The sequence below is a fragment of the Megascapheus bottae genome, chromosome 1, assembly GCF_031878675.1.
Source record: "Megascapheus bottae isolate mThoBot1 chromosome 1, mThoBot2.hap1, whole genome shotgun sequence".
In the NCBI taxonomy this organism is placed as follows: domain Eukaryota; kingdom Metazoa; phylum Chordata; class Mammalia; order Rodentia; family Geomyidae; genus Megascapheus; species Megascapheus bottae.
Window position 1 is genome coordinate 59,451,376 of NC_143509.1, and position 24,237 is coordinate 59,475,612.

General features: G+C 40.6%; 1 protein-coding gene across 4 annotated transcripts in view; it reads right to left on the reverse strand.

Annotated features, from left to right (window-relative positions):
- Positions 1–297: 297 nt before the first annotated feature.
- Cfap91 (cilia and flagella associated protein 91) overlaps positions 298–24,237 on the reverse strand; it is a 53,767-nt gene continuing 29,827 nt past the window's right edge. For 2 of the 4 annotated variants that reach the window (XM_090345714.1, XM_090345743.1), the window contains 5 exons: positions 21,596–21,817; positions 17,980–18,128; positions 16,749–16,840; positions 11,878–12,423; positions 298–2,255 (listed from right to left, as the gene is read on the reverse strand). In XM_090345714.1, the coding sequence (XP_090201840.1) occupies positions 11,879–12,423; positions 16,749–16,840; positions 17,980–18,128; positions 21,596–21,817 (1,008 nt within the window). In that variant the 3' untranslated portion in view covers positions 298–2,255; position 11,878. Of the gene's footprint in view, positions 2,256–11,536; positions 11,577–11,877; positions 12,424–16,748; positions 16,841–17,979; positions 18,129–21,595; positions 21,818–24,237 lie in introns of those variants that run through there. The other 2 variants (XM_090345733.1, XM_090345724.1) reach the window with 2 other exon arrangements.

The following is a 24,237-nucleotide window of genomic DNA, read 5'->3' on the forward strand; positions in this document are numbered from 1 at the left end:
TAGCCTGGTACATGCATCCAAACATTCCAACCTCAAAGTTCACTGCGAGTCATGTGCTAGTGGCTCACACCTGTAATCAGTCCTAATCAGGAGACACAGGTGGCTAAGAGTTGAGGCTCATGGTTCAAATCCAACCCAGGCAGGAAAGGCTAAGAGACTACTACTCAGAAAAAGCTAGAAGTGATATTGTGACTCAAGTCGTAGAATGCCAATTTTGAGCAAAAAGAGGCTCAGGGACACCATCCAGACCCTGAGTTCAAGCCCTAGGACCAACACACACACGCACAGAAAATCATTTGTAATTTTATATTACTATAAACTGTACCATTCTAGCCTCAAGCCTGTACAGAGCTCCAATCACACTGCAGGTGTTTTAATTTCAACAGCAAAGGTTGTAAATGTTGGAGTGTTTAAACTCAAGCCATTATAAGGTTACTGATACCAGGAAAACTGTTGTCCTCTCCTGGAAAACTTCCAGTTTCCTTTATGCTTGTGTGTTTAAATATAAAACCTAGTTACAAAAGACAGATAAAGATTTTTCTAGGAAAATATTCCAAGTTTCATTATCTATGCCCTTTGAGAGAGGTCACTAAATCTTTTTGAAAAGTAAGGATGCATTTTACATAGCAGCAGAGATAAGCAAACCTGGTCCATGGACCACAATCATCCTGCTGCTGTTTAAAGTAAATTTTATTAGAACTCAATTATTCTTCTTCATTTATGCTACCTATGGCTGCTTATATAACTCTACAATAGCAGAGCTAAGCAGATGCAGTACTGATCTCTTGACCTGCAAAATGGAAATCATTAGTGTGACCCTTGTTGTTCTCTGCTGGATAGTATTCTCCTCCCATTTTTGCCTGGGCTGGCTGGACTGTGATTCTCTTACCTACAGCTGGGTCTACACCACTAAGATCACCACCTTCTAGGTAGTCGTGATTATAGGTATGTACTACCATGCCTAACCCCCATTTTTTCAGCTCAGAGTTTTATGGGTGTTTTGTTTTGTTTTGAATTCAGTGTCTGCTTATTGTTTCTAATTTATTTGTTCTGGTTTCTTCAAGAATTTCTAGTGCTCATATGATTGTGCATCCAGTGCTAATGTCTTGGTCATTTTTATCTCTTGGCTCTTTTTTCTCCTATTCCATATTTAACACATTTGTCACCAATAAAACACATTTTGTTTGGGCTACAATAGTTTGGTTCTTTAAAATGCATCCAAATGAATACACCAGTTTTGTCATTGAGTTTTTCCTGTTGTTGATGCAGGGCTTTGTGTTTACTAGTGCTCTATCAATGACTTGAATCACAGCTACAGTTTTTGAAATTGGATTATTAATCCTTTTTGAATGACTTTCTTTCCTTTTCGATATTTTTTACTGTTCCCTAATATGATTTGTAAGAAGGCTTTTCTTTCTGCCTCTCAGTACAAACACCAGAAGTTTCTGAAACCTTTCATGTTTCTTAAAGTAATATGTCATGTGAGATAAACTTTTATTCTCAGTGTAACACAGATTTTCTTTTGTAAAGTCCTTACAGGGGCTCCATGTTGATTTTGCTGCTGCTGCTTTTGTTTGTTGATTTGTTTTTCTGACTTGCTCGTCTTTGAATGAAGAGAAATCCATTCAATTCTGATCTTTGTGGTGGATGGGCAGACCTGCCTGCCTTCCTGGTCGGGCTGGGTGACTCTATGTCTTATACCCCAGCTCAGTGCCAGGTTGAGTGCTGTGGAAAAAAAATACATCCATGCTTATTGTATCCACTCCAGTAGTGAGGACATGTGGATTTCCAGTTTGCAGGTCACAATGACTAATACGTGGTGCCTGTACTCATGCATTTCTGTTGGATATAAATCCCGGAGATGAAATGCTGGATGAAGCCCATGTTCTACCTTAGTAGATAATTCCAAGGTCCTAGGAATAGCAACCTGAAACAACGTAAGAAATATTCAGCACATTTCTTTTTGAGTAGACAAGCCAGCACATAATCATAGTGAAAATGCTGAAATAAGACGCAAGAATAATTTTCTCTTGAAGTAGAGGGCATCTAGAAAACACCAAAGAAAATAAAACTCTTTTCAATCAGCAGTTACTAGTGAAAGTCATTTGAAGTTACTGGGCATGTTAGGAAAAGAAATCTGTCTCCTCAGGAAGCACATATGGACAAGCTCTCAAGAGCCGCATGTCTCAGAAGAAGCACTGACTACTGGAGTTCTCAAGATGACTTGTACAGCTTCTTAAAAAACCATACACAATCTGAAAAAAAAGAAGTCAAATAGTTAAAAACGAGTCTTCTTTTACAAACATTTATTTCCAGAATGAGAAAAACTGTCTAGCTATGATGCACTGAGCTCTGGTTTTAAAGACAGGCAGCTCCCGGCTACCCTCGCTCTGTCATTTAGAAGCCTATGGATTCACATATTTCTTACATCAGTATCTTATTTTCCAAATATTAGTACTGAAGAACAAAAGCTTTCAGTTAACTGGTTTATAACTGAAAACTCAGTATTTGCACATGTAAAATATTCAAACCACATATGTTATCAAGACTGTCACCCCAGGAGTTAGGACTTCACCATATGCATGCCCCAGCATCCACTGCCTTCTCACACCAAACATTCATTCCATCCCCCAACAATCCAAAAACTCTTCTTTTTTTGTTTTTTTTTTTTTTTGCCAATACTAGGGCTTGAACTCAGGGCCTGGACACTTTCCTTGAACACTTTTTACTCAAGGCTAGCGCTGTGCCACTTGAGTTACAACACCACTTCTGGCTTTTTCTGTGTATGTGGTACCGAAGAATCAAATCCAGGGCTTTGTACATGCTAGGTGAGTACTCTACCACTAGGCCATGCTCCCAGCCCCCAAGATTCTTAACTGGTTTCAGTATCAGACCGAAAGTATGAAGTCCCAACTGTTGCTTGAATATTATGTAAGCCAAAATGGGTGAGACTCAAGATACAACACATTTCCAAGCAAAATTCCCTCTCTAACTGTGAGCCTGTGAGACCAGACAACTTACGAATTCTTCCAAAATGCAACGGTGAACATGCTCTGCATAGCTATTCCCATTCCAGTAAGGATAAGGTGGAAACAACAGGCCAGTGAGCAAATCTGGGACCTTGTAAGGCTAATGCCATTGGAGGTTAACGCTTGAGAAATGGCTTCCTTTCAAGGCCACAGCAGCACCATCCCTGTTGCTCTTCTGTGGGGGAGGTTCTGATCTTTGGAATCTGCGATGACCCACCCCAAGGCTTGAGGCAGGGATTCTTCCTTTAAGGTTGTGCTGGGACTAGAGTCTCACCACCGAGCTCAGAGTGGAGGACAGCTGGCTTGCTGACTCTTCAGTCTCCTGTGGGGTCATTCACACTCCTTCATTCCATCCAATCAAATCTCAGAAGTCCAGTAGCTTTCCCCTGTCTCTCTAGGTCAAACTGGCAATGTGGCTGATCATATAATCCCTTTATAAACTCCTTTTCAAATGGTGGTTCAGCCACATCCTAGTGGTCTCATCTGATTTTCTTATTTTTTGCAATATGAATAGGCTGAGAATTTTTCAACTCTTTCAGACCTGGTTTCTTTTGGTTTAACACTTTTTTCTTTGTGTCATCTCTTGTCTTCCCTGTTTATTGTAAGTAGCCAGGAGAAGCCACAATCTTTTAGCATTTTTGCTTAATAGACTACTCAGATAAATACTTAGTCTTATTGCTCATATCCTCTATGAAAAATTAGAATACAGTTCCGGAAAGTTTGCAATAATGTGTTTTACACTTCCATCTGATATTACATGCATCTCAACATTCTATCTGTTACCCATTACAAAGCCACTTCCACATATGTAGGTATTTATTATAATAGCATCCAATCCAATTTTTGTTTTTAAGTTCATCTTATTCATCTGGGGATTAAATCACAGAAATTAGTTTTTTCCACAATTGAAAAGGTTCTAAGTCAATGCAGTGAACACAAGCATTTTAAGAATCACAATATTCAAGATGTCTTCGAGTTGTTTCTATCATCTACTGTTTCCACTGCTGCTTGTTCAAGTGCCATGTCTCTGCTTGTACCCAGGTATCCTTGACTGTGCCCTACCAGTTGTAGGTGATAATTTGTTTTTGAAAAAAGAAAATTCAGGTCCAGGGTGATGTTAACCTCCTCTAAGGAAAACTGAACATGTTATTTCTGACAAGTTACTGAAGAATCAAATAATTATTACTTAATTCCACTTCTGGGATTATTATTTTTTTATTGTAGGGGTAATGCACAGAGGAGTTACAGTTACATTCACCAGATAGTAGGTGCATTACTTCTGACATATTGATACCTCTTCTCATGCTTTTGTTCCCATTTCCCTCATCCTACCCCCTCCCAATCATCTTGTTTTCCCCCCATAAACATATATACAATGTACCAGGTAACAAAGTCAGATACAGTAACAATACGAGATTAACCAAAGGGCAATAAAAGAAATAATGAGAAATAATGTAGTACACTAAGAACAACAATCAGACAAGATAAAGCTCTCATTTACATATCCTAGATCCTTTCATTTAGTCTCATCCTACATGACCTTATGTACCTAGATTTTGAGCTATTGTAATCCTCTGCTAGGAGAGTCCTAGATGTGTACTAATTACTACAAATGAGGGAAACCATTGAGCCTATGTTCCCTTGGGTCTGGCTTACTTCACTTAATATGATTTTTTTTCCAAGTCTTCCCATTTCCTTACAAATGGGGCAATGTCATTCTTTCTGATGGCTGCATAGAAATCCATTGTGTATACACACCACATCTTGTTGACCCACTCATCTACTGAGGGGCATCTTGGTTGATTCCATATCTTTGCTATGATACATAATGCTGCAAAGAACATCCTTGTGCTAGTGGCTTTAGTATGTCCTTGTTTGGGGACATTTGGGTAAATACCAGGGAGTGGAATTGCTGGGTCATAGGGTAGCTCTATGTTTAGTCTTTTGAGGAATCGTCATACTGCTTTCCAGAGTGATTGAATGCGATTTCATTCCGTTAACACTGTAATAGCAATCCCTCCTGGCCATATCCCCATCAGCATCTGTTGTTATATTTCTTGATCCTGGCCATTCTAACTGGAATGAAGTGGAATCTCAAAGTTGTTGTGATTTGCATTTCTTTTTTGGCCAGAGATGTTAAGCATTTCTTCATGTGTCAATAGGCCATTCTTACTTCCTCTTCAGAGAAGTCTTTCTTTAAGTCTTTAGACCATCTTTTAATGGGATGGCTGTTTCTTTGAAGATTTGTTTTGGAGCGATTCAATTTTTTTAGCTGTAGACATTTTAGATATGAGGCCTTTGTCTGTTGTATGGCTAATGAAGATCTCCCACTCTGTGGGCTTTCTATTTAATTTGCTAGCTACGTCCTTTGCCCTACAGAAGCTCTGCAGTTTAATGCAGTCCCATTTCTCCAAACTTTCTTTAATTTGTTGTGTTTCTGGGTCTTTATTAAGAAAGTTTCTACCTATTCCTTCTCATAGAGTTTTCAAGTTATCTGTGTTTACCTCAAGGTGTTAGATCCATCTGGAATTAATCCTGGTGCAGGGTGACATAGAAAGATCCAACTTTAGTTTTCTGCAAGTGCTTAACCAGTTCTGCCGGCACCATTTGTTAAAGAGGCTGTCTTTTTCCAATCTATTTTTTTGTTTCCTTATCAAAGATTAGGTGGCCATCAGTCTGTGGGTTGATTTCTGGGTCCACAGTTCTATTCCATTGGCCCTCAGGCCTGTTCTTGTGCCAGTACCAAGCTATTTTGGTTACTATAGCTTTGTAATAGAGTCTAAAGTTTGGTATTAAAATTCATCCAGTGCTGTTCTTTCTCGTACGAATTCTTTTTGCTATAAGAGGTCTTTTATTATTCCATATGAAATTTTGGATTCCTTCTTCTATTTCCTTAAAAAATGACATTGGGATATCGGTGGATATTGCACTGAATTTGTAGATAGCCCTTGGCAGGATTTCCATTTTCATATTAATTCTTCCAATCCAGGAGCATGGGAGGTTTATCCACTTCCTCAGTTCTGCTTTAATTTCCTCTATCAGGTTTTTAAAGTTTTCATTATAAAGGTCCTTTATGTCCTTAGTTAATTCCTAAGTACTTTATTTTCTTTGTGGCTATTGCAAAAGGAGTAGCTTTTCTGATTTCTGCCTCATTCTTCTCGTTGTTAGCATATAGGAAAGCCATTGATTTTTGAGGGTTAATTTTATACCCTGCTACCTTGCCAAAGTTTTGTATCAGCTCAAGCAACTTGGGAGTGGAGTCTATAGGGTTCTTTAAATACAGAACCATGTCATCTGCAAAGAGGGAAAATTTCACTTCTTCTTTCCCTATTTGGATCCCCTTTGTGCTTGCTTCTTGCCTTATTGGTCTGGCTAGGAATTCTAATACTATGTTAAAGAGGAGTGGAGAGAGTGGGCATCCTTGTCTTGTTCCTGATTTTAGAGGAAATGGCTTTAGTTTTTCCACCATTAATTATAATACTAGCTGTATGTTTGTCATACAGAGCCTTTATTATACTGAGGAATGTTCCACGGAATCCTAGTTTCCCCAGAGCTTTTAGCATAAAGGGGTGTTGGATCTTGTCAAATTTCTTTTCTGCAACTATTAAGATAATCATGTAATTCTTGTCCTTGCTCCTATTGATGTGATGAATGATATTTATTGACTTGCGTGTATTGAACCAGCTTTGCATCCCTGAAATGAATCTTGTTTGATCACAGTGTATAATTTTTTTTGATGAGTTGCTGAAGACAGTTGGCCAATATTTTGGTGAGAAGTTTTGCATCAATATTCATCAAAGAAATGGGTCTATAGTTCTCTTTCTTTGATGAGTACCTGTCTGGTTTTGGGATGAGGATTATGCTGGCTTCATAGAATGAGTTTGGCAAAGAGCCTTCGCTTTCAATTTCATTGAAGAGCTTGAGGAATATTGGTGTGAGCTCTGCTATGAAAGCCTTATAGAATTCAGCAGTGAATCCATAGGCCCTGTGCTTTTCTTGGATGGTAGGTCTCATTGCCATTTCTATTTTAATACTTGAAATAGGTCTATTTAGTTGATGTAGATCTTCTTGGTTCACTTTGGTTATGTTAATATTGGCTAGAAATTCATCCATCTCGTCTAGATTTTCAAATTTGTTGATATAAAGGTTTGAAAAGTATTCCTTATGATGCTTTGGATCTTGGTAATTTCTTTTGTGATATTTCCATTCTCATCCATGATTTTATTTGGGTGTGTTCCCTTCTTTTTTTGGTAAGATTTGATAAGGATCTGTCAATTTTGTTAATTTTTTCAAAGAACCAACTCCTTGTTTTGTTGATTCTATCTATGGTGATTCTGGACTCTAATTCACTTAATTCTGTTTTAATTTTAATAACTTGTTTCCTTCTACTGGCATTGGGATTTGTTTGTTACTCTTTTTCCAAGAGCTTAAGGTGACCATTAAATTGTTGGTTTGAGATTTTTTTTCAATTTGTTAATGCAGGCTGTCAGAGCTATAAATTTTCCTCTGAGTACTGCCTTTGCTGTGTCCCAAATGAGCTGGTATTTTGTGTGTTCCTTTTTGTTAAATTCTATAAACTGTTGAATTTCTGTTCTGATCTCCTCAATGATCATTCAACAACGTGTTGTTTAGTCTCCATGAGTTACAAGATTTTCCTTGGTGGAGACTGATGTTCAGTTCCAATTTTATGTACTAGTGGTCTGAGAGAATTCAGGGAATAATTTCAGTGTTTCTGAATCTGCACAGGTTTGCTTTCTGCCCTAAACTGTGGTCTATTTTAGAAAATGTTCCATGTGTTGCTGAAAAAAAATGTATATTCCAGTGCTGCTTGGTGGAATAATCAGCAGATGTCTGTTAGGTCTAGTTGGTCTATGCAATTGTTCAAGTCTGAGGTTTCTCTGTTGAGTTTTTGCCTGGTTGATCTATCCAGAGGTGATAGTGGTGTGTTAAAGACCCAAACAATCACTGTGTTTGGATCTATGTGTAGTTATAGTTTATGTAAAGTTTGTTTGATGACGTTAGGTGCTCTGGCATTAGGTGTGTAAATATTTAGGATGGTTCTATCCTCCTGAAGGAGAGATCCCTTTAGTAGTATGTAATAATATTCTTTGTCTCTTCTCACTAATTTTAGTTTGAAGTTTAATTTATCTGATAAGAGGACTTCAACTCCAGCCTGCTTATGGGGGCCATTAGATTGATAAATTTTGTTCCAGCCTCCCCTTCTCAGAATATGTTAGTTTTGGGGGGCAAGATGTGTCTCTTGAAGACAGCAGAAAGATGGATCTTGCTTTTTGATCCAACTAGACAATCTATGCCATTTAATTGGAGAGTTAAGTCCATTGATATTGCGGGTTAGGAGTGAAAAATATTTACTAGTTCCAGCCATTTTTTTTTCATTAGGGCCTGTGACTTGTCAATTCTTGCTGTAATTAGCTGGTATGATTTTTAGGTGCCATTTCTCTGTCAGTAACATGTTTGTATCGATTTTCAATATGTAGACTGTCTTTCAGAATTTTCTGTAATGCTGGTTTGGTCGATAATGTTTCAGCTTTTCCTTGGTATAGAAGGTTTTCATTTTTCCCTCAGCTACGAATGAACTTAGCTGGGTACTTTATTCTTGGTTGGTAGTTATTTGTCTTTAGGTATGACATACATCATTCCAAGCTCTTCTTGCTTGCATGGTCTCTGCTGAGAAATCTGTGGTTTTTCTGATTGGTTTTCCTTTATTCTCTTCTCCCTGGCTGTTTTAAGGATCCTTTCCCTGTCTTTATGGATCCTGTAGGGATTATAATGTGGCAGTAGGATGTCCTTTTCTGGTCAGGTCTGTTTGAGGTTCTAAAAGCTTCTTGTATCTGGATGGGCCTGTCCTTCTGCATATTTTGGAAGTTCTCTGAGATGATTCCCTGAAGTATATTTCCAATTCCATTGACCTCCTTCTTCAGGCCCTCCTCAATACTGATTAGCCTTAAATTAGGCTTCCTAATTGTATCTTAGAGCTCCTGAAGAGATCAGTCATAGTTCTTAGACTTGGTTTGACTTCTTTTTCTGGTCTTTCTCTATAACTTCTAGGTTATCTTCAAGTCTGGAGAGTCTCTCTTCAGCATTGTCTAATCTGCTATCAATACTTTCTACTTTGTTCTTCACTTGGTCCTTCTACTTGGTCATTTTTGATGCCTTGCATCTCTTGTTTTAGATCATGATTTTGAATTGAGTGCTCTCTTTGAAGTCCTATAGCTCAGAAATTTTACTCTGAGATTATTTTTTTATCTTTTTTAAAAATTTATTTTTTCATATAGTTTTATTGTAATTAATAGAAGGGTTACATGATATTTGCCAGATAGATGGTGCATTAATTCCCATACAACTGAGATTATTTTTTTAATTCATTTGAATGATTGTAAGCTTAGCTGTAGTATGTACAAGAAGATTAACTTCCAGTTAACTTGTACCACTAGGGCATAGTCTTTTTGATTCCCTACACAAAATGAAAGGGGAATCCTTAAGGCTTCAACTTTGACTCTAGCTTTTGTCCTCTTTGTTTATGCTTTTAAGTAGCATTGTCCAATGTTTCAATCACATTTTCTAGAATTGTCATAGCTCCTCAGGAAATAAACATAAAAACTTAAAAAAAGACAAAAGGACCTTTGAAATCACTGATACGTATAAAAAACATATTAACAGGAAAAGAGAGGTTCTAAGTACCAGAGTCAACTCTGAATTTCTTTTAAGATTTTGGCCTGGAAGTTCTCCACAGTGTTATAGCTCCATGACTTTCCAAGTAAGACATGTATCTCAACAGTCAGTAGTCATTACTGCTTCCCCTCTCCCTGTGCATTACTAAGTCATCTTACAACTTTCCTGATCCTACAAGAAGGAATGGAGAGGAATATTATGAGTTGGGGACAACAAAACCTATGTTCCACTCATGTGATTTATTGGATGATCTTTGCTGAGGGTCCTTAAAACTTGTTTTAGGGTTTTTTTAAAGATGTTTTATAACTATCATACATGCTTTACATGGGTTTGATGAGGTGTATTTTACTTTCAATCCATAGTTGGAAGATGTCTTTTTTTTTTACTCCTTTACTTTTACTTCATGGGTCATCATAATAGGGAACGTATAAAAATCAGATATATATAACTCAAGCTGGGTAAATCACTAATTTTATTCAATTCACACTCCAGAAAAATGACATTTCATTTCTCTGGCTTACTTTTATCAAGAAAACAGGATAGGCAAAATGCTTTGAACTGATGTGGTACAGGTCATTACATATAAGCATATGGTTAATATCGTCAAAGATTTCTGAGGTTATTTCATTACTTTTATTTTGTTGTTGAGACAGTCCACCCTTTACATTCATGCCTCCTCCTCCTCCCTCTCATCATTTTATTTCAGCCTTCCTTTCATGATCCTGTCTTTGACTGGGGGTTAAGATTCCAATAGATCCCTGCAGCGGGTCCCCTAGAACATGTGCAGTGCATGAGCAGACCCCACGAGAAGGGCAGCATAGGAAACTATACTGTTAGCAGCAGAATGCCAAGACAGGAGTTCTCTCATGCACTGATGCTTTTTCCTATCACGACAGTGAGAATTCTAGGTAAAAAGCAAAAATATGTGTCCTCCAAGGCAGGAAAAGAAAGGCTGATTTGAGCCAAGAGCCACTCCCTTTTCCTTTTAAAAACTTTCAATTGACTCTTTTAACTTTCAGTAGACTCTAGTTCTGTTCTCCTAGTCACCTGATAGATAATGTAGCACATATCAATTAGGCTGCTAAGTGGCTTCTACTACTTTGGATAAAAATGACCCCTGACTGGTAAACTGCATCTGGATAGGGTGGACTTGTGAATAAACTACTAATACTGCACAGGAAATGATTACTTTGAGCTCCCCCCCCCAGTGTGCTAAGTTTTGTTACTGGGTGAAGCAATTGTGGAAACCCTTAAAGCTATGCCTAAGGAATTATTACAAGAGATTATAGCCCTTGCGATATGAGCCTGGTAGCTCCTGTTCTATGCACTGCAAAACTTTTCCTTGGTAACCCAGGACTAAGGAAAAGAAGTCTGTGTCCTATATGGCCAAGATAAGAACTTCTACAGACAGAAAAGTGACATATTTCTCTGCTGGAAGCCATGTTTCCTGTTGCATCTTGCTGAGTACACCCATGCCGAATGTGGTCTGGGCCAGACTTGTGAGGATGAATGTTTACTCTAGCCTAACATCAGCCCCTGGTGGGAGCTGCAGATGACGTCCGAATTGTCATCTTGCACAGGGTTAGTGCTTCGTGCTAGATTAACAACTAGCTAAATGCATAGCCTGTCCGCCTTCGTATGAGCATGCCTTTTAAAACAGTGTTCACCATCAAATGTGGCGGCTTACACCTATACTCCTAGCTCAGTGGGAGGCGTAAGTAGGAGGTTCCCGTAGTCCGGGTCAGCCAGAGCCATTTGAAAAGTAACTAAAAACAAAAAAGGCTGAAGGTATGCAATAAGAAGTAGAATACTTGCCTCACAGGAGTGAAGCCCTGAGTTCAGGCCGCAGTACCACTAGAGGAGGAAAAATGGTTCATCATTCAGAAAACCTTGTCTAGTTCTATGCTAAAATAATTCACAAGAAATAACTAGATTCCTACTTCCCAGATCCTAGCATCCCACTAGGGGTGGTCACTGACGCAATGCTAAATGTCAAGGTGGAAGCCCAGACCTAGAAGGCATGCTCAGTTTAAGTAGGAGTACTTGGTTTTCTTAAAGAACAAGAGAGTCATTGGCATTCTGCTGTCAGACAGGCACAGGGCTGAGGTTGCTCCTTTTCCTTCGCTGTTTCCTCCCCACGGAAAATCACGCTTACCTTAGCTGTCTTCCTCATCTTCACCTTCTGTGTTGCTCTCTGGTTTCTCCTCATTCTCAGGCGCCTCCTCATTCTCTGGTGCTTCCTGGTTTTCAGGTACCTCCTCCGGGGCCTCCTGTGTCTCAGGGACCTCCTCTGTCTCGGGGACCTCCTCTGTCTCAGGGGTCTCTTGTGTCCCTGGGGCCTCCTCTGTCTCGAGGACCTCCTCTCTCTTGGGAGCCTCCTGTGTCTCTGGGAACTCGTGGCTCTCAGGGGTCTCCTCTCTCTCGGGGGCCTCCTTTGTCTCAGGGGTCTCTTGTGTGTCAGGGGCCTCTTGCGTCCCTGGGGCCTCCCCTCTCTCAGGAGTCTCCTGTGTCTTGGGAGACTCCTGTGTCTTGGGGGCCTCCTGGTCCTTGAGGGTCCCTTGGCTGTCAGAGGCCAGGTCAGCATCAGTGGCTGGACCCCTGTCCCGCGACTGCTGGGAGAAGTTCTGCTGGATCATGGCCTGCGTGTGCTCGTGGATGATCTGGTGGGCTGCCAGGATGTGCTTCCGCTGCGCGTTCCTCACTGTACCAAACAGAAGGATTTCTATTCTGAAAACCCGAAGGAAGCCATTCCCAAATGTTCTCAAGGGCATGGGGACACAAATTCTAATTTCGCAGGCCACATCGTTTCTGCGTAGGGCTACCAGGATTCAGCACAAATGCTGGGCTCTCTGACAAGGCCAGGCGTCTTCTAAAGGTAAACCATACAGCTGCCACAGCTTAGCTGTGAAACCCACCTCCAGCTCCCGCCCTCCGCATCACCAAAGGGCAGGCCTGACCACCAGGATCAGGCTGGATCCACAGCAGAATGGGCCTTTAGGAGGTGGGCCTTGCGTGAGGAAGTAGATCAGTGGAGCATGACTTTGAGGGATGTATCACATTCTCAAACTCTTCTCTGTCTCTCTGTCTGTCTCTCATTCTTTCTGTGTCCTTGCCACCACAAGGTGAGAGACTTCACTCTGCCACGATGCTCTGCCTTTCCACAGTCCAGAAACAACAGAGCCAGTGAACCAAGCATGAGACCTTTCAAAATGTGAGCCCAGCTTGACCCTTCCTCCTTTCCAATGGTTTCTCTTGGGTATTTGGTGTCAAGGGTAAACAGTGACTAACAGAAAACTCACGCCTACCCCTCCCTCTGTCTCCTGAGGTTTTAAACTCAAGGTCTTGCATTTGAGTCATCTACCATGTGAGCCACTCTTCTAGGATTTCAGAGAGATTTTTTTTTTTTTGCCTTCTTGGCCTAGGCTTGTGCTTCTCCTACCTACATCTCCCTGTTACCTGGGATTCCAGATATGAGCCACTGCTCCTGGCTCCAAACTTATTCCATGCTGCTCACATTGTGCTTCGGGCTGGGGATGTCCTTCCCTCCGCCCCTCACCCCTCCACAGCTTTTGCCTCACCCGGAATGTCTGCAGTGGCAGCCCTAGGTTTTCACAAAGCTCAGTTCAAGTCTCTGCTCCTCTAGGATATCTACTCTGATGAGGACATCCCATCACCACTCACCACACTTGCATTTTGGACCAACCTGGCAGCCCCAAAGCACTTCACATAAGGTATAGTTTGTTTTCTCCCTCTATCACCAATGATCATGAATGACTGTTTAGCTTTAATGAAACTCTTGCCTCATACTTCTCCTTGAACCTTAGTTCCCTGCATGGAGGGTTCTGTTGATTGATGATGACTTAATCATCAAATTCTAAGAATATTTATTACCAAGCCTCAGTACAGACAAGAGAAAGTGCTAGTCTTTGGAAAGGAGAGGTGTTCGTGTGGGTGATGATGCAGTCATTAGCATTTGTCCTTAATTTGTTCCAAGCACACTTTTAAGCAGCTGACATGTAATTATTCATTTAATTCTCTTACAACCCCAAAAGAGAATATTATTAATATCTTCATTTCACGAAGAATAAACAAGACATAGAGAAATTAGGTAACTGACTCAAAGTCATATAACAAATGAAAGACAGTAAGAAATACTATGGGGAAAATAATATAAAAAATGATAATTAAAAAAAAGAAATACTATGGAATAGCTTTGGTGGCACATTACTGACTTCAGCACTTGGGAGCTTAAGGCAGGAGTATCATGAGTTTGAGGCCAGCCTGGGCTACATAGTTAGACCCTGTCTAGATAGATAGATAGATAGATAGACAATCTTTGCCCTTTGAATATCATTTACTTTATGCAGGGTAATACATAGCATTTTTTTTAGCATGTGACAGTAGTGTAGCTGAAAAAGTGCGACCTTTGAAACCAGAGATCTTGACTTACTTCTGCATACTGTGTGCTTCCAAGGATAACTTTCTCAACTGAGAAAAGAGAATATGCCTTCAGTTGTTATGAGAAAAGGAAATACTAAGGCCAGAAGTAATGTAACTGTAACCTCTCTATGCATTCCCCTGACAATAAAATAAAAATAAAAAAATTACGGGCCAGGAGTTTTGCCTAGTGGTAGAGTGCTTGTCTAGCATGCATGACAACCTGGGTTCGATTCCTCGGCACATATATAGAAAAAGCCGGAAGTGGTGCTGTGGCTCAAGTGGTGGAGTTCTAGACTTGAGAAAACCCAAGGACAGTACTCAGATAATGAGTTCAAGCTCTGAGACTGGAAAAAAAAAATGAGTAAAAAGAAAAGGAAGTACTAAGGAGGCTAATACCTGAGGATGGAGGAGGTTCAAAGTCAACTTAGAAGAGTTAAACCAGAGATATTCTTATCTCCAGTTAACCAGCAAAAAGCCAGAGTAGAGGTGTGACTCAAGTAGTAGAATATCAGCCAAAAGCAAAACCACAAGGCCCTTAGTTCAAACCGAAGTACAATCAATCAGTCTATCAATAGATAAATAATGAAGTTTTGTAGTTCCTGTTATTTTACACCTATATATGTCTCTGAGAAAAAAAAAAGCTAACTCAGTAAGCACTGATGGATCATACCTGTAACCCTAGTTACCCAGGATGCTGAGATCTAAGGGTCACAGTTCAGAGTCAGCCCAGGTAGGAAAGTCTATGAGACTCTTATCTCCAGTTAATCACCAAAAAGCCAGAAGTAGATCTGTGGCTCAAGTGATAGAACACTAGCCATGAGCACAAAAAGCTCTGAGACAGTATGTAGACCCTGAATTCAAGCCCTAGGACCAGAACCAAAATTTTTTTTAAAACAAAAGGTAATTCAAGTGGCCAGGAGTTTGGCCTAGTGGTAGAGTGCTTGCCTAGCATTCACAAAGTATCACATACATAGAAAAAAGCCGGAAGTGGTGCTGAGACTCAAGTGGTAGAGCTCTAGTCTTGTGAAAAGCTTAAGGACAGTGCTCAGGCCCTGAGCTCAAGCCCAGGACTGGCAAAAAAAAAAAAAAAAAAGATAATTCAAAATGACCTACATGTAATATTACCTTATTTTTGGGTAATGAATACATAGAATATATGTATATATATATACACAATATATATAAGTATATATCATAAATACATAACACATATTTAGATATCAACAAAGATGTTATAGATATAGCTGAGATATATAAATAAAATAAAAGGTATAAAACATATAAATAAGAATATACTAATATATATATTTTCCTTATTTTGAAATGAGAAACAAGTTTCTCCTTTTGATTTGGCATAAATAGGAAGGGAAGAGGTTGAGAACTAATACAACTTGACCATAGGCAATTCCCACTAATTTCTTTCATTCAAGTTCCTCTTATAAATCCTTCCTCCAAAGTTAAGTAAATATTAAGCCCGCCATTTCCACCCCTCATTTATGACCCCAGGTAAAATGGCTCAGATGCAAGTTGACCTGCCAGTGGACCTGGGAGAAGCATGAAGGAATTGGTAAGTTTAAAGGATCTAGAAAACAGACTGTACATTTTCACTGTTAAACTGATATAGGAATATATATTACTTAGTCTGAAAATTCACATTTTTGGAGTAGGCACTATTACACACTGTTGTGGGAGTAGAACAACTGGGTAGAATCTATAACAGTGAAAAATACACATAGCCCTATTTGCCAGGAATTGCTAGGAATTTATTTTCTTCACAATCATGGCCCAGGATAATGTAAAATGCATCCACTAACAAGAAAAAAAAAATTCAGGAAACAAACTAAATGCTTGTCACCACAGTGTACTAGTTTAAAAAGCACACAACCACCATGAAGGAAGAAGACATGGAAGTCCGTGTCCTAACGTGACTGAATCCTACCATCTTTTCATCCTCCATTAAGCAATCGATGGAGCTCTGCAGAATCCTGCAGAATCCTGTGCTGCTGTCTCACCTAAATATGGCCTTGTCCTGATGTCACCCTTCTTGGGAAATGAAGCCAGTAGTTTCAGAGCTCTGGAAGAACCTGTCCTTTTATGATCTACTTTTGTCTCCTCCTCTATTGACAGAAAGCATTAATCTTTACAAACATGCCACATTTGGCAAATGATAGGTTGAGGCTCCAACAGAAGCACAGTCTGGGCTGCCACAAGGAAGTAATAGGATAGATTTAGGCCCTCAGCATCTCTGCTTTTCAACGCCCACAGCTCCCATACCCTGCCCACAAAAGGCTGCTTCTGTGTGAATCACAGACAATCCTCTCAGCAAGCTGGGGACCTTCCTTTCAAAGAGCTTTGGCTCTTGAGGTGCTGGCAAGCATACTGCAACTGCATCCCATCTGCAGAATCTAGTGAGGTGCTCAGAATTTCTACTCACATAGCAGGAAGGAAATCTAACAAACCTAGTAACAAGGAAAATCAGTGCTTCCTCAGAAATCCACCCCCACCCTCACACACACCACTGTTTAGTTTTCATTTCTAGGGTACTAAAAATAAAACAGCTAAAGTAAAACATTTCTATTGGCTTACCTTTTTCTTTGACAAAGTCTTTTTGTACCTCTGGGATCAGAAAGCTATAAACCAACTCAGCAACAATCTCCTCTGATTGAAGCTGTGTTCGACTATAAAATTTTGAAAAGAAAAATAAAGGGTGACATTGTTCAAAAAGAAATGTGCTCTTTATCTGGCTTATGTAACTGTAACTATAACTCTGTATATCACATTTACAAATAAAATAATGTAAAAATCAAACTGTTTTCTTGTTCCCTTGCTTGAACTGTTGGAATGATGGTTAGCAACTCCACTGCCTAACTCTCACTACTCCCCTCCTTTCCTTTGATTGAATAATCTGAAATAACACATTCCTGGTGACTTTCCTTAAACCCCATGAAAAATTAATATTTGACTCAGTCCTTCATCTTCCAGCGTGATAAGAAAGGTTAAAAATTTCAGCTTACTGCTGAGCAATAGTGGTTCACACCTGTAATCTAGGTTCTCAGGAGGCTGAGATCTGAGGATTGGGGCTCAGAGCCAGCCCAGGAAGTTAACTCTATGAGATTCTCACCTCCATTAACCACCAGAAAACTGCAAGTGGAGCTATGGCTCAAAGTGGTAACCTCTAGCCTTGAGTAAAAGAGCTCAGGCTTAGTGTCCAGGTCCTGAGTTCAAGCCCCAGTTTATCCAAGGAAGCCATACGCCTGGGATCAAGTTGGAGTCATGTTGCACATATCCATAACCATTGCTCTCATGCTTCTGAGTATTTTATTTATTTATTTATTTATTTAGTCGCTCTGGGACTTGAACTCTGGGCCTGGGTGCTGTCCCTGAGCTGTTCAGATCAAGGCTACCACCCTACCCCTTAAGCAACAGTGCCCCTTCCAGTTTTCTGGTGATTAATTGGAGATCAGAGTCTCTCGGGCTTTTTAGTGCCCGGGTGGCTTTGAACACGATCCTTAGATCTCAGCCTCCTGAGTAGCTAGGATTACAGGTGTGAGCCACCGCACCCGGTGCTTCTGAGTATTTTAAGAGTGTATCTATGAAAGTAATCATCATTGCAGAGGATGGCTGAGAGGTCAATTTTCAGTATTCCAACTATTCAGAGAGAAGGGACTGAGTGACTTCTAATGATTATACTAGTAGGACAAGGGACAAGTATGTGTTTCCCCTTGGTGACAAAAATCTTAAGCTCCTGACAACTGACATTTACATAACCAAAAAGAAGCTGTGTACGTGTTTGTGTGTGATCTGTTTTGGGGCATACCGGCTCTCCATTTCATAGGCAATGTTATTGATTTTCTCAGCCACCTTCTCAATTTCTGCTCTGGCTTGCTCATCCGCAGTATTTGCTTCAGTATTCAGGATAATTTCTTCCAGATAGGATGAAACAGTACTTTGGTGAACTTTAACCACCTACACAAAACAGAAATATCCCTTTTTATTAAAAACATTCACTGACCTCTTTTGTCACAGGTACTTCGTTTATTACATCAACATTGCCATCTCTTTCCCATCTACTTGCCTGCCTGGTCATTCTGGTGGGCCTCATCTGTCCAGTCCATTTTAGGATCATGGATCTTATTTGTGGGTGGGCAATTGTCGGGAGCAAGAGTGGAATCAAACTGTACTTTGATTTGCATCAGATAATTGCTTGATTGTCTTATTGTTTTTTGGCCTTCTCTTGTTCTATTGATCTGAGATTTACCATATGAATGTAACCCCCAACAGTTCCCTGATTAACCATCTGGATGTAACACCTGGGAGTGCCCTGGTCTGGGGAGGGGATATAAGCTTTGAGTTGAGAATAAACGAGGAGCTGCAGTTTTTGCCGGGGCTGCAGACCTCCCGGACCCGATGTGTTTGTCTCTCTTCTAATTTTTCCAGTCCCTGCCCCCTATTTCAGGAACCCCAATTTGCTGCCGGTAGGCCCCGGCAGGCAATAAGACCATGGCTTAAATCAATAATCTGGTTTGAAGTCTGGCTTTAAAGTTAGGAGGTATTTATCACTGTCTTTTCTGTCTTTCAGCTTAAATAATGGAATCCCTTGGTTTTATCAAGGCAAAAGGACCTATATTTTCTAGCACCCGTAGAAGACAGCCAGAGCTACAACTTCTAACCAAAGGAATAATTCAGAAATGGTAAGCTTTTAACCAGCTCTTGCCTTTCTGGTTTGTTTTTATTTTATCTTATTTTTCATTTGTTTGTTTTTGTAGTTGATCAAGTTAGAAATTTGAATTTGGTAATATATAGTAAACAAACATCTTCAACTGTGTTGGAAAGGACAATTCATTTAGTTGTATTTTTTAAAGGTTTTCTTTCAAAGGCTCCTTAATTAAAAAGAACCACTAGCTGTTCTTAGGTCAATCCTAATTCCATGGAATAAGGTAAATTATTAAACTCTCAAGCCAAATAAGAGGGCTCTTAAAACTCACATAGTATTTGTGTGTGTGTGTGTGTGTGTGTGTGTGTGTGTGTGTGTGTGTGTGTGTGTAAGTAGTCCTGGGGCTTGAACTGAGGGCCTAGGCCTTGACTTTGAACTTTTGTGCTCAAGGGTAGCACTCTACCACTTGAGTCACAGCCCCACTTCCAGTTTTTTGGTGTTTAATTGGTGATAAGAGCCTTATGGATTTTCCTGTCTGGGCTGGTTTCAAACTGCAATCCTCAGATTTAAGCCACTACATAGCTAGGATTATAGATGTAAGCTGCCAGTGTTCCGCTGTGGTTTTATTCTTTAAGTGAAGAAGACAAGAATATAGCTGTATAGCTAAATTTCAGGATACAGAAACAAAAGCCATGAGTGACTGTTGTACTTAATGTACTATGTTATCTCTCATCTCTTTTGTTGTCCCTTGTCTATCTCATATTGCTACAGTATTTCACCTGGTTATCTGATATATTGTATATATGCATATTTGGTTACTTGAAATCGGCTAGGGAAGGGGGGAAAACAAGATGAGGGGCAGGGGTGGGAGAAGGAAATGGGGACCAAGACATGAGAAAGGGTATCAATGTACGTGAAGTAATGTACCTTCTATCTGGTGAATATAATGTAACCCTTCTATTGATTACAATAAAAAATATATGGAAAAAATAAAATAAAATTTAAAAAGAGATTAAAGTAAGATATGAACAATAAATGGCTTTTAACTATTTAAAAAAAGAATATAGCTGTATATATTTCTATGTCTTAAAGTTCCAGCCTGGCTCTTGCTTTTCTTCCTACATCTACTCCAGGGGAAATGCTCACACAGCTGCCCTTGTAGTATTCTGGGAATGTGGCCACCATACAGAGTCTGCCCTAGCTCAGCACAGCCACAGCCAAGCTCTCTTCCTCTATTTCTCAGTTGCCTTGTCTGGGAGACTACATAGGTTTCTCTCTGGTTGGCCCTGAAGCTCCTCTCTCCTGCCTATAGTAAAAGTAGTTTTCCCTTGCAGCCCCTCTTCTCTCACAATGGGAGACAAGGTTAGTCACAAGTCCCAACATCCACAGCATCCCAACATCCACACTCTATGGTCTTTCTCAGGATGAGCATGCTTGAGAATTACCATAAGCTAAAATTTCCTCTGATGGTGCATCTCTATCATTTTGGAATTTTATACCAATATGCCTTGGTCAGAATTCTAATTCACTAACCGGGTATGTTAACTCCCAAGTTACACCTTCAGTACAAACATATCTTCAAATTGTATCTTGTATATATGCATTTCATATATTTTTATCAACTCAGATGGAAATTATTCAGGAGGCTAGGATCTGAGGACTGCAGTTCAAAACCAGTCTGGGCACAAAAGTCTGTGAGACTCATCTCCAATTAACCACCAAAACACAACAAGAAGTAGAGCTGTGGCTTGTGATAGAACACTAGCCTTGAGCAAAAAAAAAAAAGGTTCAGGGACAGTAACAAGCCCTGAGTTCAAGCCCCAAAACTGGCATTGTGTGTGTGTGTGTGTGTGTGTGTGTGTGTGTGTGTGTGTGTGTAAAACAATAACTCCACCTAGTGGAGACTAAATTAAATTCCTGGTTCTACCCCTGCCTGAAACTTACAATCCCCTCCTCTTACCTACCTTGGAACTTGCATTCCTCTCCTCTTATCTACCTTGGAAGACCATAGTGTCGCCTGCCGTACTTGCTCTTTCTGTTCTCACTGTGGCCTTTATGACTTCAGCAGCCTGGACCTTGGTTTCCTCTCCTCTCCCCACCCTCCACAAAAGCAAAGTAGGCAGAAGGCAGTGGCTCATGTTTGTCCTCCTAATTACCCTACCAAGGACACTGTGAGATCTGAGGATTGTGGTTCTAAGCCAACCCTATCAGGAAAGCTCATGAAACTCCTATCTACAATGGACCAGCAAAAGTCAGAAGTAGCACTGTGGCTCAAGTGGTAGAGTGCCAGTCTTGAGCTAAGGAACAACAGACAGAGACTTCAAGCCCCAAAACAGACACTACATCTCTCTGTCTGTCTATCTATCTATCTATCTATCTATCTATCTATCTATCTATCTATCTATCTATCTCTTTATCTATCTACCTACCTATCTATACATGATACAGATATGTGTATATATACCCATATATATATATATATATGCGTACATATGGCAGAGTAACCCATTTGTTTCCTTCATGGAATCTTGGCGTTTTATAATTCTACTTGTGTTTTGTTCAAGTAAGAGAGAAGAGATCAGGTCTGCTTTTATCCCTTCCAAAGAATCTCATAACGCCCTGACACTGTGCCTGGTCTGGATGGAATAGGATCTCAAGAGCTGTTTGCTGGAAATTTTTTTTAAAAAGGAAAGGCCAATGCCACTCCACGCCATCAGATCCCTTAGCTTCCTGCGGGGAGGGGGCAGGGGTGTCCATCTCCAGCCCGGCGCCCACCAACCTCCTTAAATATCTGGTCCTCCTCGCGCAGGCGCCTCTGCTCCACCTGGCGCCGGCCACTCTCCTCGGCCTCCCGCATGCGCCGCTGGCGCTCGGCCAGCATGGCAAAGGCGTGGATGCGCCTCTCTTCCTGCAGTCTCACCAGCTCTTTGGACAGAAAGTCAAACATGTCTGCCAGCGCCCTGCCCTCCAGGCCAGCTAGATGGTTTTCAATCAGGGACATCTGAAAAACAAAAAAATGTAATTGTAGTTCACTAAGGAATGAATGGTGAACTTGGCAATCAAGTCAATTACAGGAACCGGGATGAGGCTAGTTTTTCTCAGGAGCCCCTTCCCAAGAGCTCTTGCTGGGAAATGTATCACACAGACCAGGAGATGGACTGCTGTCACTGATGGGTCAGTCTCCACCTTACAAACAGGAGTTGGCAAAATGTTTCTAATGAATGGACACATGGGATGTTGGTTGCTCTTTTCTTTTCTTTTCTTCTTTTCTTTCAGTTGTATTCAGAAGGTTGAGTCTTTTCAGACATGAAGAGAAATGCCAAGGTTCTTATTGAAGCCTGTAATCCTTAACTACTCAGGAAGCTGAGATCTGAGAATTGTGGTTCAAAGCCAGTCCAGGCAAGAAAGTCCATGAGACTCTTATCTCTAATTAACCGCCAGAAAAGCCGGAAGTGGAGCTGTGGCTCAAGTGGTAGAATATTAGCCTTGAGGAAAGTCAGGGACAGCACCAGGTCCTCAGTTCAAGCTCCAGGATAGGCATAAAAAAGACAATATTGGAGTTTAATAAAACAGAATTTCCTAGAAATTCACTCATGACACCTTTTAATTTTCTGTGTATGCATCTGGTCCTTTCATACAAGCCTGAGGTATTTTAACATCCCAAATAATAGGAAAGCAGAAAACCTTGGTACTCTTGAGTCTTTTAATAACTTCAAAGGCTTTAACAACTATCTTTGAACCAGTTCAGGAAAAGAGCCTAAATGCCTATGTGATTGTTGGAGTAAAATAGAGACCCGTGGAGCTCTCAGCCAGGACAAAGCCACTGTACCTACTGATGGATCTATGTGCTTCATCTTTGACACATCCAACAGTAAAGTGCTTAAGATTATTTAGACTGTGTAACTCTATCTTGCAACTTGTCCTCTCTCCTCCCCTAGGTCTTTTTTTTTTTGCCAGTCCCAGGGCTTGAACTCAGGGCCTGAGCACTGTTCCTGGCTTTCTGAAGGCTACAGCTCTACCACTTCAGCCACAGCCCTACTTCTTCCATCTTCTGTCTATGTGGCACTAAGGAATTGAACCTGGGTCTTCACGCATGCTAAGCAAGCGCACTCTCACTAGGCCATACTCCCAGCCCATCCCCTAGGTCCTAAAGGCAGAAAAATAAGCTCTTCTTCCCACTGTTCGATGCTTTTAACTACTGCTAGCTCCTCCTCGCTTAGTTCCCCTTCTGGTTTGCCTCTGAAGAGAAGGAATTCTCACAGGTGTCAGAGATGAGGTTGTCAGTCAAATGCTGGTATTTGCTTGGCACCCTGATCACCCATCTTCACCTATCTCTTAGAGCACGCACACTTGCTAACCATGGAGTTCAACTTCACTTTTATAATAGGGAGTGTGGAAAGAAAGGGTGACAGCACCTCTTTGCTCTTACATGACTAAACAGTGGGCATTCTGCCCTGGGATCAGAACAGATTCTCTCTTTCCCCATATCCAAGCAACATCAGCAGCTTTACTTGAGGCCAAGAGATGAAGGTAAGAGTTGGAGGACGGACTCATCTTCAAGACCCTAAGATAGCTATTTATTCATGACTGGCCCCCTTCCTCATCAAAAAACCTTGGCATCCTCAATCTAGGTGGCATGATCAAACTTAAAAGTAAACAAAAATGCTTAGGAAGGTGATTCTCTTGTGATTGCATCATGGAATCCATTGCATCATTGGGGATTGTGTTTTCTGGGCCATTTTCCAGACAAATGTGAGAGTAAGGGAGACTAGCATTGCTGTAGGTACATATGAGAGCCTCCTCCCCAGAGGCCTGTACTTCATTGGTGTTCCTGGGAACAGATGAAGGATGAATGGCAGCTTTTCACATTAACTCCCCCCTCTACACTTAGCTGATACCATCAGTCATGTCTCCATCATCTGGAGTAAATGGGTTGAAGACCCCAGTGGGCTTTGCTGTATCTGTTGAAGTTCTTTATGCCAATCCTTAAAAGGCCAAGGAGCAAACTTGCACCCACAGACTCAGGACCTTCTGCTTCCATTGTTTCCCTATTTGACTATCTCTAGAATTATAGGACCTCCACAATTCAGAAACATAAATCCACAATCTTCTCCTCTGTTGCTGGTCACTTGTCTGGTGGCACAGCTTATGTCTTTTATATAGCCCCCATACCTGCTCCCCTGGCTCAGTGATCATCCATGGCACTGCTTTCTTGTAAGAGACGTAAAATTGTGGTCATTTCCACACTGCTTACTGTTATATTTAATTCCCAATGGTACAAGAGTTATGCATGGATCACATGAATAGTTCTTTAAGTCTTTTTTCACACTAAACTCTACAAATTGATTCTTATTTCAGATTGATTAAGTGGGGAAAGGCTCAGAAATATGTCTATACTATTGTCAGCAACATTAAGAAGTA